This window comes from Gopherus evgoodei, chromosome 6, assembly GCF_007399415.2.
Source record: "Gopherus evgoodei ecotype Sinaloan lineage chromosome 6, rGopEvg1_v1.p, whole genome shotgun sequence".
Classification (NCBI taxonomy): Eukaryota; Metazoa; Chordata; order Testudines; family Testudinidae; genus Gopherus; species Gopherus evgoodei.
In genome coordinates this window covers 112,600,027-112,613,784 of record NC_044327.1, presented here as the reverse complement: position 1 = coordinate 112,613,784, position 13,758 = coordinate 112,600,027, and the positions used below count along the sequence as shown (strand labels likewise).

At 40.1% G+C, this 13,758-nt stretch overlaps 1 protein-coding gene across 1 annotated transcript in view; it reads right to left on the bottom strand.

Annotated features, from left to right (window-relative positions):
- ADAMTS12 (ADAM metallopeptidase with thrombospondin type 1 motif 12) overlaps positions 1-13,758 on the bottom strand; it is a 319,574-nt gene that overhangs the window by 132,902 nt on the left and 172,914 nt on the right. Inside the window, exons 8-11 of the mRNA XM_030567717.1 lie at positions 12,768-12,911; positions 11,657-11,801; positions 8,406-8,498; positions 1,067-1,212 (exon numbers count right to left, since the gene is read on the bottom strand). Of these exons, the coding sequence (XP_030423577.1) occupies positions 1,067-1,212; positions 8,406-8,498; positions 11,657-11,801; positions 12,768-12,911 (528 nt within the window). The remainder of the gene's footprint in view (positions 1-1,066; positions 1,213-8,405; positions 8,499-11,656; positions 11,802-12,767; positions 12,912-13,758) is intronic.

Genomic DNA, 13,758 nt, shown 5'->3' with positions numbered 1-13,758 from the left:
GAAAGTTAGGTGTGTTTTATTTTAAACAGTACATTCATAACAAGAAGCTGAACACTGAAGTCAAATGGGGACTTGACTTCTCAATAACTTAGGGCAAGTCTACACTTAAAATGCTGCATCAGCACAGCTGCACCAATGAAGGTGTGCTGCTGTAGCATGATAATGAATCTGCTCCATGCCAACGGGAGAGCTCTCTCTCATCGCAGTAGTTAATTCACCTTCCAAGAGGCAGTAGTTTTCCCACTGACATAGTGCTATCTACATGGGGGGCTTGGTCAGTATAACTATATCACTCAGGGGTGTGGATTTTCACACCCCTGAGTGACATTGCTATACCAATATATGTCTGCAGTGTAGACCAGACCTTAGGCACTTTGGAAAATCTGACACATAGTGTTATTTGTTTAAGACAGTAACATACAGATAGTTCATCATGAGCTCAACCATGTCAGGAACTGATCACTCCTTGGAGTTAGGCACCTAATTACCTTTGAGGATCTGGGCCCTAAGTGTTTCCGTCCTTTTTGAAAATGAGACACAGGCATTTTTTTAAAAAAAATTGCCCTATACATACCTATTTTACTAGATTCTTAGAATCCATCACCAGGATCTCTGAGACTTCAAATGAAGCTGGTTTAGGATCAAATGTGACTTGTAAGTACTCATCAGCTCTCAGGAATAGGCCACTAATCTTTACCCTCACATAGTTATTGAGGATATTGCAAATTATACAAAGTAGTATCATTAAAACAATGTTTCTGATGTTTGTACTAATCCTGCAGGTGAAGATTTTGTCTCTCTTAGGTGGAAGTAATTTCCATGGAAGGTAAGAAAGACTGAGAAGCAACATGAAAATTGTAAAAGGCAAGGATGGTGAATTCTAGACAGGGGTGTTTCTATGGGGAGAAGTGGATTCAGTGGTTGCCTTGCTGCAATAGCTGTTAATAATATGGTGAGAAACAAAAGTGTTCCTATCCTCACAAATACCCATCAGACATCGCAAACACCTTGCACTACATACAAAAAGCATTGAAAGGGTTGGTGATGAACTGTGCGCACAACTTACTCTGGGTTATTGCAGTGTCTTTCTGCGCTTTGAACTCCTGCCCCACATGTCCGTGTGCAATGGGACCAGGAGGACCATGTGCCCCATCCACCGTTTATTATTTCTGGATTCTCTCCCACTGTAATGCACTCTGCGTTGAAGCACCACTGAATAATAAAGAAAAAGCAAACACAGAGGGTCAGAAAATTTTCAATGCAAAAAAAAAAATGCAGACTGATGAATGCTTAAATTAAAACCTAGTCAGCTGTGTGTGCCGAAAATCATTTAAACAGCTTTGTTGGTCTAAAGATGACCTAGAACAGTGGTTCTCAACCAGGAGTACATGTACCCCGGGGGTACATAGAGGTCTTCCGGGGGTACATCAACGCATCTAGATATTTGCCTTGTTTTACAACAAGCTACATAAAAATCACTAGTGAAGTCAGTACAAACTAAAATTTCATACAGACAATGACTTGTTTATAGTACTCTATATACTATGCACTGAAATGTATGTGTAATATTTATATTCCAGTATACATTTATTTTATAATTATATAATACAATCAGAAAGTCAGCAATTTTTCAGTAATAGTGTGCTGTGACACTTTTGTATTTTTATATCTGATTTTGTACGCAGGTCATTTTTAAATGAGGCGAAACTTGGGGTATGCAAGACAAATCAGACTCCTGAAACGGGTACAATAGTTGGAAAGGTTGAGAACCACTGACTTATAAGAGGTAAAATCCACTCATCCTGTCATAGACTACGTCAAGCAACATTTCCTCAGCAAAATTCTATTGATAACTGTTGGTCATGACTAAATGATTTGGCAGTTCCTTCAGACCTTAAACTCTATGACCCTCAATGTCATTCATATTTTGTATGCATCTATTGCCAAAAACGTAGGCATCTTCCATCTGTATTCTGTTGGAGATGGAATGAAAAAGTCCTTCAGTTAGAGGCCTATGGCGATAGGTCACTGAAAGGAAGTGCGTGATGAGATGAGATGGGTTCAAATTTAGAGGAGACATAAATGGTGGTGTAAGATACAAATGGTGCACATAAATGTAACGTGGCACAGCTAACCAACAGAAGGTGCTGTAGTAGGAAAAGAAACCAAAAGAGAACATACAACATGTAAAATAAAGCAGCTCATCTCTTCCCACACACAAAATCAAATTCTGATCTAACTTACACTAGTATAAATCCAGAGTAATCTCACTTAAATTCTGCTTCATCCATTGTACATCCTGCATATAAATAACTGTCATGGGTTTTGGCATACACAGAATAATAAGTAGTAGAACCTATTTATCCTAAGGCTCAGAAAAACATGTATGATATTATACTGTATTATTTAAGAAATAGTAAATGATCATGTATTTAAAGACTGTGGTTCAGATTTTCATCAGATGGAAGTCAGCATAATTCCACTGACTTTAACAGCCCTAAGCCAGTTTACACTAGCTGAAGATCTAATCCACTGCATCACAATGCGTATGCACAAGAGCAGACAGCTCAACTGTGCAAAATTAATATAGTCAACAGTTTTTTATGAACAGAAATGATCTTACACAGGTCCGAATGTCAGAATCATATAAATAGAGCAGTAGTTAACAACTACCCTTTGCAGGTAAAACCAAGTTTTTAATATGTACCGTACGTATTTTCCCCCAAAAGCATTTTACAAATTTAAACTAATACATAGATTATCCTAGGATAATCTTCCACTTTCATCTTCCACTGATAGGCAACCACCTCTGAGGTGACACGGAGGCAGAATACCATATCCAAATGAAATCTCAGGGGGAATTTAGGTGGGCACAGGGCAATTACCTGAGCTGGAATTTGGCCATAACACTGTGGTTAACATAATTTTTCTTACTAAAAATGCCATGTTAACTTTAATGACCTCAGTCTTGGCTTTTCTATTCTATTAGGATCCCATAATTTGCTCATCACTGTACTACTTGAGTCCCTTCCAGGAGAGCATAAGCATTGTGACTGACATCTATCACATGTTCACTCTTTCGCCCAGTGTTTGCAGGCCATCTCTGCCAGGCTTCTGGGGCACAGAGGAGTCTCAGAGAGGAGCCACTGCAGTGCTAAGGTCCAGGTGGTTGAAACCAACAAACTCCCATATACCCGCTCCAGGGTGGGAGGATGAGGAGAAAAAATTACAAGTCACTGCTGCGCAAAAAGGAATCAAAATTAACGTTATATAACAAAATGGTCGGGAGAAACCGAGCTGCTGCCTTCTTATACTGCTGGAGGCAGAAAATCTGGTGGCCTGAATTGAAGAGCGGGGCTTAATCCTGGGGCCTCCAGCAACAACTTTGGAGCTCCTTCGAATTCCACAGGTGGGAGGTATTGCCCATTGGTGGTGACTGAAGAGATATTTTGTGCAACAGAACTGACTTGAAATGAAGCAAACATAACTTCTGTTCAATTAAATTATAGCCAATATACAGCTCCTGTAGTTGCGTTATATAAGTAAGTAAACAATAGAAAGTACTGTCACTGTATCTTTCAATCCCCTTTTCTATGACGATGTCTAGCTAGTTCAGATTCAGTATTTATTCTCATAGCCTTAGTTTTTATTCTACAAGCCACTAAACTTAGTTGACAACTTGTTCCATGTGTTTACTATACTTTGATTTAAATAATCCAATGAATTCTAGGTTCTTTACAGATCTGAAAGATTTCCCCTGGTGTCCACCATAGAAAGACCACCCCCATCACAATAAACAATAGTCCCAGGATATTTTTATATCCTTTCTCCTCCCCTCTCCTCAGCAGTGCTTCCCATCCATTTAGATTAGATCCTCAGCCTTCCCATTGAAAGTATCTGCATAAACCCACTATTCCCTCAACCTTTCCTTCTTTTCCCTAGGTCCTTTCCAAATCCCTACTTGGGAAGAAAACCCTCTCTCCTGTTGTCACCTGCTCCAATCCACTACTATTCCAGCAATCATTAGCCCTGCACTGATTCATGCTGTTATGCTACCCTGACTTGGAGGCACCCTAGAGTGAATTTTGCCACTGGCAAATCACCATGCAACACCAAGGAGCTGAGTCAGCATTTGGTTATTTTCCCTTGCCAATGGAGGATTTTGCCCTACAGGGTATTTAGTGGTGCTTTGAAATGTAAATATCCCACTACACTGTTCATCACTTCCTCGGAGAAACTAATCGTCAGCTAAATAACTGAACATCCTCTCACTGGGCAGGAAAATTTTCCTGGTATTCTGCTTTTAAACTCTCCCTTTCCTTCATTTCATTCCACTCCTCTTAGTTTAAATTGCAGTTTCATTCTATGAGTCCTAACGTTGAACCTCTGAACAAAAGTTTCCTGTTGAACCCATATTGGCCATGTCTACATCTAAAATTTTGCAGCGCTGGTTGTTACAGCTGTATTAGTACAGCTGTATAGGGCCAGCGCTGCAGAGTGGCCACACTTACAGCAACCAGCGCTGCAAGTGGTGTTAGATGTGGCCACACTGCAGCGCTGTTGGGCGGCTTCAAGGGGGGTTCCGGGACGAGAGAGCAAACCGGGAAAGGAAACCAGCTTCGCCGCGGTTTGCTCTCTCGGTCCCGGAGCCACCCAGCAAACCGCAGGGAAGGAGACCTGCTTGCTCGGGGTTCCGGGACCGAGAGAGCAAACCGGGAACGCCGCGGTTTGCTCTCTCGGTCCCGGAGCCAGCCAGCAAACCGCAGGGAAGGAGACCTGCTTGCTCGGGGTTCCGGGACCGAGAGAGCAAACCGGGAACGCCGCGGTTTGCTCTCTCGGTCCCGGAGCCAGCCAGCAAACCGCAGGGAAGGAGACCTGCTTGCTCGGGGTTCCGGGACCGAGAGAGCAAACCGGGAACGCCGCGGTTTGCTCTCTCGGTCCCGGAGCCAGCCAGCAAACCGCAGGGAAGGAGACCTGCTTGCTCGGGGTTCCGGGACCGAGAGAGCAAACCGGGAACGCCGCGGTTTGCTCTCTCGGTCCCGGAGCCAGCCAGCAAACCGCAGGGAAGGAGACCTGCTTGCTCGGGGTTCCGGGACCGAGAGAGCAAACCGGGAACGCCGCGGTTTGCTCTCTCGGTCCCGGAGCCAGCCAGCAAACCGCAGGGAAGGAGACCTGCTTGCTCGGGGTTCCGGGAACGCGAGAGCAAACCGCGGCGAAGCTGGTCTCCTTTCCCGGTTTGCTCTCTCGGTCCCGGAACCCCGAGCAAGCAGGTCTCCTTCCCTGCGGTTTGCTGGGTGGCTCCGGGACCGAGAGAGCAAACCGGGAAAGGAAACCAGCTTGATTACCAGAGGCTTCCTCCTTCCACGGAGGTCAAGAAAAGCGCTGGTAACTGTCTACATTGGATTACCAGCGCTGGATCACCAGCGCTGGATCCTCTACACCCGAGACAAAACGGGAGTACGGCCAGCGCTGCAAACAGGGAGTTGCAGCGCTGGTGGTGCCCTGCAGATGTGTACACCTTCAAAGTTGCAGCGCTGTAACTCCCTCACCAGCGCTGCAACTTTCTGATGTAGACAAGCCCATTGTGAGCTAGGCTGTGGTGCCTAGGTGGGGGTCCTGCTTCATCAAAACCGTTGACCGGCCTGAACAGTAACACCAGCTGGGTCAAAACTGAATATCTTTCATGGAATGTGTTATGAGCAGGGGGACTATAAACTCTGAGGGCTTGTCTACACATGAAAGTTATTGCAGAATAAGGTAGGTTGCAAATGTAAAGTGGAATAACTATTTGGGAATAACTGTGTAGACAACCCCTTACAGGCAGTCTGAAGGGGCTGCCGGGGGAATGACCCACTTTGCCACAGAACCACAGTGCACTGACTTGTTCAGGTAATAAGACTTTAGTAATTGAGAGGAAATGGATTTATCTCATGAAATCCTGATTAAGGACATAATCCTGAGAGGATCGGAGCACTCACGGCTCCCACTGAAGTGCTTGTCATGTTTTAGGATTGAACCCCCAAACCATTTAATAGCTATGCATTTTAAATCTTCCTTTACAAGACAGCTAGCGCAATAATTACAACACTAGGAAAATTTCATCAGTATGGAGTCTGAGGGTGGTGCTTCGGGTTCCAGCAACGTGACAAATTCAGAACAAGACTGAGTGGCCTGACTCCCTTAGTGAGCAGAGGCTGTGGACGGCATTAAGAAGTACTGAGGTCATACCTTACAGTCCCTGTGAACTAGGAAGCTGAGCTCCTGCTAGCTAGCAATAGGCATGGATTGAGAAGAAAGCTATAAGTCTCTCAGTTGGAAGAAAAACAGTAAGGCAATGATAATAAAAGCAAGTAGAAAAAGGTCAGGTTTTAAGATTAATAACAGAGAAAAATGTTACTATGAGAGAACTCCGTTAAGCCATAGAAAATATGAAAAGCTGGAGGTTGAAAAACTCAGCAAAACAAAGATATGAGACATCTCTCAGGATGCCACTTAGTTTAATCTGGAACAAATGACAAAACCTGTTATGTCACAATTAGGGCTGTCAAGCGATTAATTTAAATATTTTTGGATGTTTTCTACATTTTCAAATATATTGATTTCAGTTACAACACAGAATACAACGTGCACAATGCTCACTTTATATTTATTTTTATTACAAATATTTGCACTATAAAAACAAAAGAAATAGTATATTTCAATTCACCTAATACAAGTACTGTAGTGCAATCTCTTTGTAATGAAAATTGAACTTACAAATGTAGAATTATGTACAAAAAACAACTGCATTCAAAAATAAAACAACGTAAAACTTTAGAATCTACAAGTCTACTCAGTCCTACTTCAGCCAATCACTCAGATAAAAAAGTCTGGTTACAATTTGCAGGAGATAACGCTGCTCACGTCTTGTTTACAATGTCACCTGAAAGTGAGAACAGGCGTTCACATGGCACTGTTATAGGTGGCATTACCAGATATTTACATGCCAGATGCGCAAAAGATTCCTATGTCCCTCCATGCTTCAACCACCATTCCAGAATATATGCATCCATGCTGATGATGGGTTCTGTTCAATAATGATATAAAGCAGAGCAGACCGATGCATGTTCATTTTCATCATCTGAGTCAGATGCCAGAAGCAGAAGAAGGTTGGTTTTCTTTTTTGGTGGTTCAGGTTCTGTAGTTTCGGCATTAGAGTGTTGCTCTTTTAAGACATCTAAAAGCATTTTCTACACCTCATCCCTCTCAGATTTTGAAAGGCACTTCAGATTCTTAAACCTTGGGTAGAGTACTGTAGCTATCCCTAGAAATCTCACATTGGTACCTTTGCGTTTTGTCAAAACTGCTGTTAAAGCGTTCTTAAAACGAACATATGCTTAGTCTCCATCCATGACTGCTATAACATGAAATATACAGGCGAGTCTCATCTTACGCTGGGGTTACATTCCGCTGTCAGCGCGTAAAGCGAAAATCATGTATAGTCAACATTACATTAAGTGTAATGGCGGGCGGAATTGCCCACACTACAGGCACAGTATTTAAATTGTTATTTTTCTCTTCTGTTTTTTTGTTTCTTTTGCTGACCGCGCAAAACTGAATTAACGCATATTAAATGCATGTAAGATGAGATTCGCCTGTATGGCAGAATGTGGGTAAAACAGAACAGGAGACATACAATTCTCCCTCAAGAAATTCAGTCACAAATTTAAGTAATGTATTATTTTTTTTAAATGAGCATGTCCTCTGGCATGGTGATCAAAGCATGAAGGGGCGTATGAATGTTTGGTATATCTGGCACGTAAATATCTTGCAATGCCATCTACAGACGTGCCATGCGTGAATGCCTGTTCTCACTTTCAAGTGACATTGTAAATAAGAAGCAGTCAGAAATATCTCCTGTAAATGTAAACAAACTTGTTTGTCTTAGCAACTGGCTGAACAAGGAGGAGGACTGAGTGGACTTGTAAGCTCTAAAGTTTTACTTTGTTTTGGTTTTGAGTGTAGTTATGCAACAAAAAGAAATCTACATTAGTAAGCTACACTTTCATGATGAAGAGATGGCACTATAGTACTTGTACAAAGTGAACTGAAAAATACTATTTCTTTTGTTTATCATTTTTACAGTGCAAATATTTGTAATAAAAGATAATATAAAGTGAGCACTGTACACTTTGTATTCTGTATTGTAATAGAAATCAATATATTAGAAAAACATCCCAAAATATTTAATAAATTTCAATTGGGGTTTTATTGTTTAACAGTACAATTAATCGCCATTAATTTTTTTTAATCGCTATTAATTTTTTTTGAGTTAATCGTGTGAGTTAACTGCAATTAATCAACAGCCCTAGTAACAATTTATATTTTCTGATCTTAATTTTTATACACGAGAAGCCCATAATCACCTTCTTCTCTCCACATCTAGTTCCATCTGCAGCAGCATCCAGTTTTGAGCGGCAGGAACCTCTCACTGAGCACCAGAGTGTCTGGCAAATATTCTGTAAGAAAGAGAACAGACAGCAGCTGTCTTCAGAAGAGTTGAACTCCCAGGCCACAATTTCAAAAGTTCTTAACAATTTTTGGGTATCTCAATTTGAGATACCTTTTAGGGGCTTGACTTTCAGAGGTCAGGATGCTTAGATCTTTTTGAAAGCTAGGCCCCTTTAAAGTTATCTCAAAATCAGATACTCCAAATCTCTAGTCACTGTTTAAAATTTTAGCCACAGAACAATTTTAAATTTACTCCTCATTAGTGTGTTGTCATAGATCTGTGCACAAATACCAAACTGTGAATATATTGTATCCAGCTGACTGAATTCAAGTTCTCTTGAGAGTTTAAAAGTTCTCACTGTTGTCTGAACTGACATACCTCCCAAGCACCCACTGTCCATTGGAAAAATTTCTTTACAAAGCTTCAGAAGTAGCCTCAAGAGGGGAAAACGTACCATGGCCACCTGAGTGTGTTTTCTCTTCATTAATCACGCTATTGGAAGTATGTTTGACTTCTCCTTACAAGTGTCTCCCCTTATTGACAGAATATTATTGCTACTGTACCTACAGGCCAAATCCCCAAGTCTTCACTCAGTCTTAATCAGACAAGCACCTATACATTTCAGTGAGCATTCACCTATAAAAAGACTGTTTACAAAATAAATTAGGACCTCAGGATTGGCTGGTAATTCTGCTTTTAGAATTAGGTTTCTTTGCACTATACATTTTTAATTGCTGCCTAATGTCTGTAATTTAGATTTAATCTTATGCACCTCAATCTTCATCCCTTTTTGGTTTTGCTATATTGTAGGTTTTTTCTTCCTATTGTACATTAAGCAATTTACAGTGTGTGTGTGTGTGTGTGTGTGTGTGTGTATATATATATATACATATATATATATATACATATATATATATATATATATATATATATATATATATATATATATATATATATATATATATATATATATATTAGTTACAATGTATAAATAACTTCTTTATACACACACACGTTACTATTTAAAATTAAAAATGGGCTTTAAGGGGCAAAATCTGGATGTAGTTCAGGAGTTTAAACCCTCCCAGCATCTGGATTTATTTGAAATTTGTATGTAGGGTTTTGGTTCAGCTTTCCTTAGACAGGGGGTCAGATTATCAAAACAGATCAGCATCAACTATTGGGGACTAATTTTCAAGAAAGCTCAGTTCCTATTTTGGCACTTAAATAATGGCTAGATTTTCCAAAGGACTCAGCACTTACCAGTTACTGTTGTGACACTCAAGATACCCAACATGACAAGTACTTTTGAAAATCTGACCCTAGGGCCTACCAGCCACATTCAAATATGAATTCAGATTCCAAAGTTTGGATTTTGAGTTTTGGCCTCGGTTTAAATCATTCACAAAGTGTCTGTTTCAAGTGAGTTGCTTGTTACTTATCAGGTGTATTGCTTGTGGGCTCCTATTATGATCACATAGTTAGAGCACTGGGAAAGAAAGATGATGACAGAGAACTGCTCAAAGTATTCTAAAATCTTCACTCAAAGCCTGGTACTCTGAGGCTATTATTGCTCATTTAATTGATTTTAGGTGAAGCAAACATGTCAGTGGCTGCACTGAAGTTCCCTATTTATTATTCGGTACTACATTGTTTAGAGCAGGGGTTCCCAACTGTGGGCCATGGTCCAAAGATGGGCTGCGACAGTCCTGCGTGGTCTGCCAGCACAACTGCATTTGCCAGTTAAGCTCTTAGTAAATCTTTAACTGCACGTGACTCATGTAATCCAAGTCAAAGCTATATAAATGTAGTGTTTTGAGCTGTTTATGTTGGACAGAGTATAGTATTTTTTAAAAAACAAGCTGCAATATGTCAAGTTTAATTCTCACGAGCACAGTGGTGCATTTCACTGCAAAGTAACCTAGCAGCATATGCATAGTCCACCATTTACAACTGTAAAAAACGGCAAGCAGTATTTCAATCGGACACGGATCGATTTATTTTTCAAAAACGAGAAGGGTGCACTGGTGAAGAAGATAATGAAAGTCCCAGACCATCGACAGGAACGTGAAATGAGCCAGTCAAAAAAAATAAAGGAAGTGGTAAGAAAATATGATAAAACATACTTGAAGTTTGGATTCTCCTTTACTAGATCATCTGAGTACCCGTTGCATCTGAGTAGTAATAACTATTATTTTACATTTTTATTTAGAATATTCAATTCTTTTCTAATTAATACAGATTAGGGTTGGGTCTTTACTTAACACAGCTCAGAAATGCAGATTTTACACTAAAAAAATTGAAACTGCAATATAGTGTTCAAAGCTGGACATCTATTGTGTTTTAAAGTCAACAAATAATAACACAATGTGTTTAACAATTTTGTTAACATTGTTGCATTGCTTAATGTTCAGTTTTATACATTGCATTTTCTATGTCTGAATGCCACATTTTCCTCTCAACATTTTTTTTAAGTGCAGCTTTACTAAAACTGTTTGATTTCAAAGACCTTGAAGCATATCTTTGAGTGCATATTGCGAGGAATTTCTGTCATTACACATGGTTACATTAAAATGAAAAGGAAACCAACACTGTTTATTTACTGTGTTATAGTTTATGTGTATGTAATAATTAAAATTAATAATTTTCCTAAAGAAGTGTTAATAGTGGGCTATAATATTGTACCCTTGCCCTGAACAATCTGGCCCATAACAAAAGTGGGTAAACGTATGACATACAGGGACAAATACTACTCTGAGATTTGTTCAAGTGGCTCTCACAGAAGTTGAGCAAGTGTATCTAACTGAAGAATTTGGCCAAATGACAGCTAATGGGACAGAGGATTCAAACTTAACTTACTTATGAAAATAACTTCTAAGTTATAAAAACACTTTATAATTTTACCCAAGATTTATAATGTACATTTAAAAATGAAACCACTTCACCACTGAAATGCAGTCACCTGTGCATGAAAGATAGTAACCATTCAATAATACACAAGACCACTACAAAACAATTTAGGATAGCCATATTCATTTGAAACTGGAGAAGAATTTTACGTAGGCAGAATATAATTTCCCCAAACTGGAATTGAGTCAGGTCCACAATAAGAATTAAAAGCTTAAATTCTTATTAGTAAGATAGATTAAAACAAATAGCACTTACATCCACCTCTTCACAGAAAGTAGCAGTGGGGCCGTACTGCAGCTCGCATTGGTGATGTACATCATAGATAACTCCTGGGGCAATGAGTGGTGACTTTAAATCTTTCTTTTTTGGGATATCATCTAGACAGAATCCCCATCCTCGGCTAAAGATGAAAATTGGAAACCAGACAAGTGTGCTTTTAATTTTAATTTTGAATTTTTTTCACAATTCACCTGTAAATTTCTAATCATTAATGGCACTTTCCTATGTGGTCTTTAGGAAACAACACTTCCAGATTCTAAGTCGGGCATGGGGAATTTAGCAAATAACTTATTTCCAATAATCTTTTAGGAACCTCAGATAAGAGCAAAGTACTTAAAAAAATCTGGGAGTACCTGCCATTCAGGAGTAGCCTGGGTATTAATATCTGGTATCTTTACCCCCCATGGCATATAGAAGGGGCCCTGAAGACTGCAAAGGCAACAGAACTTGTGTGGTTCTCCTTTGTGGTATATCATGACTCCTGTGACCTCAGCAGCTCTTTCCTTCTGTGAATTATAAAGAAGGGTTCTGCAGCAGCTCTCCCCATTTCACCTTACAGAGGAATTTAATCAAGGCAGAATGTAGTTTGTTAAATTGGAAATAGATTCAGTCATTGGAATGACTTCAGTGAGAGCTGCAGCCACTCTCAACAGCACTGAAAGTCAGATCAGAGGCGCCTGAAGTTGGGCACCCAACATTTGATATAACAAGTCACTTTTGAAAAATGTGAGCATAAGTGATTTGTCCAAGGTCTCATAGGAAATCTGTGTCAGGCCCTCTGATGCCCTATCATCTACCATAGCCATACTTTTCTCTCAGTAACCATATGATAGCTGTAGGTTAAACCAAGTTTTGAACTCAGATTGTTGAAATCTAAGTCCAATTTTGAACATTGCATAATGTACCAATTCTTGCACTATTCACTGTATCGTACTTGGTCAGATTTGGGTGTGCCATGACATGGGAACCAACAACATACCTCAAGGATCCTCAAAGGAAAAAAATAGTTAAGAATTTCTCCTCAACTCTGTGTCACCTCACATAACATTCCATTATTCCAAGAGGACATATTATTCTAATCACTCACTCTAGGAAACGTGTAATGTATTCCTTGCTGCACGGGGACCAGGTGAGTGGAGAAGGATCATACTGTAGCTGCCGGGACATAATGTATGGATGTCTTCCAGTGGGTTCACAGTCATTCTCTTTTCCATCATGCTGGATACCAAAACTAAAAGAAATATTACCAAGCACAGGAAACAGTCATTACAGCTGATAGTTACATAGCAACTTTCTTCCAAAGATCTCAAAGTGATCAGGAAAACATACAGGTATCGCTTCATCCATGAGCTAAAAGTACAACAGAAGTCAAGACTCTCGTTGACTTTAGTGGGCATTAGATCAGGCACACAATGCACCGCAATGCTCCCGGGCAGAAAGCAAAGAGTAAACTTCCCTAGTTGAAACTCAGGGAGAATTTTAGGGAGTCAAAACATAATTATTCAATCTGGCTTTTGTCAGGCCCCATTGTTTACACCCAGTGCTTAATTTTTAATGAAAGAGGTTTCAAGGATCAAGCAATTAGGAGTTGGGAGTCAAGCAATATTTTTACTTTTATAATTGATGTGGCAAGCCCAGAGGTGCCGAGGTTACGTACTGCCAAACCTAGAGATGTCAGAGCTCAGCCCTGGCAAAAACTAAGCGCTGTTTACACCCTGACTCTTGCAAAAGGTTCCAGGGCAGTTTTAATAATCATAGGTACTCATGCCTCATTCACACAGCAGCGCCCTTTAGTACCCTGCAGTGAAGTTAATTTGGTAACGATTCAGAGGGAAGGGTGCCACCTGGAGAATGCTCGTACCACTTTCTGCAGCACCTTGTTTTTCAGATCAAAACCCAGCTCAGACTATGAAATTGGTTGAGATCACAGTACTGAGCAGCATAGCTACAAGTTTGGGGTTTGCAGTGAGGGACTTTCAAAGGACAGACCTGCAAGCGCTGGAAGTCTGGGTCAATACTGAAAACAAATCTCACAAAAATTTCAGGCCAAATTTTGCTCTTGATTAGTGTGCTGTAAA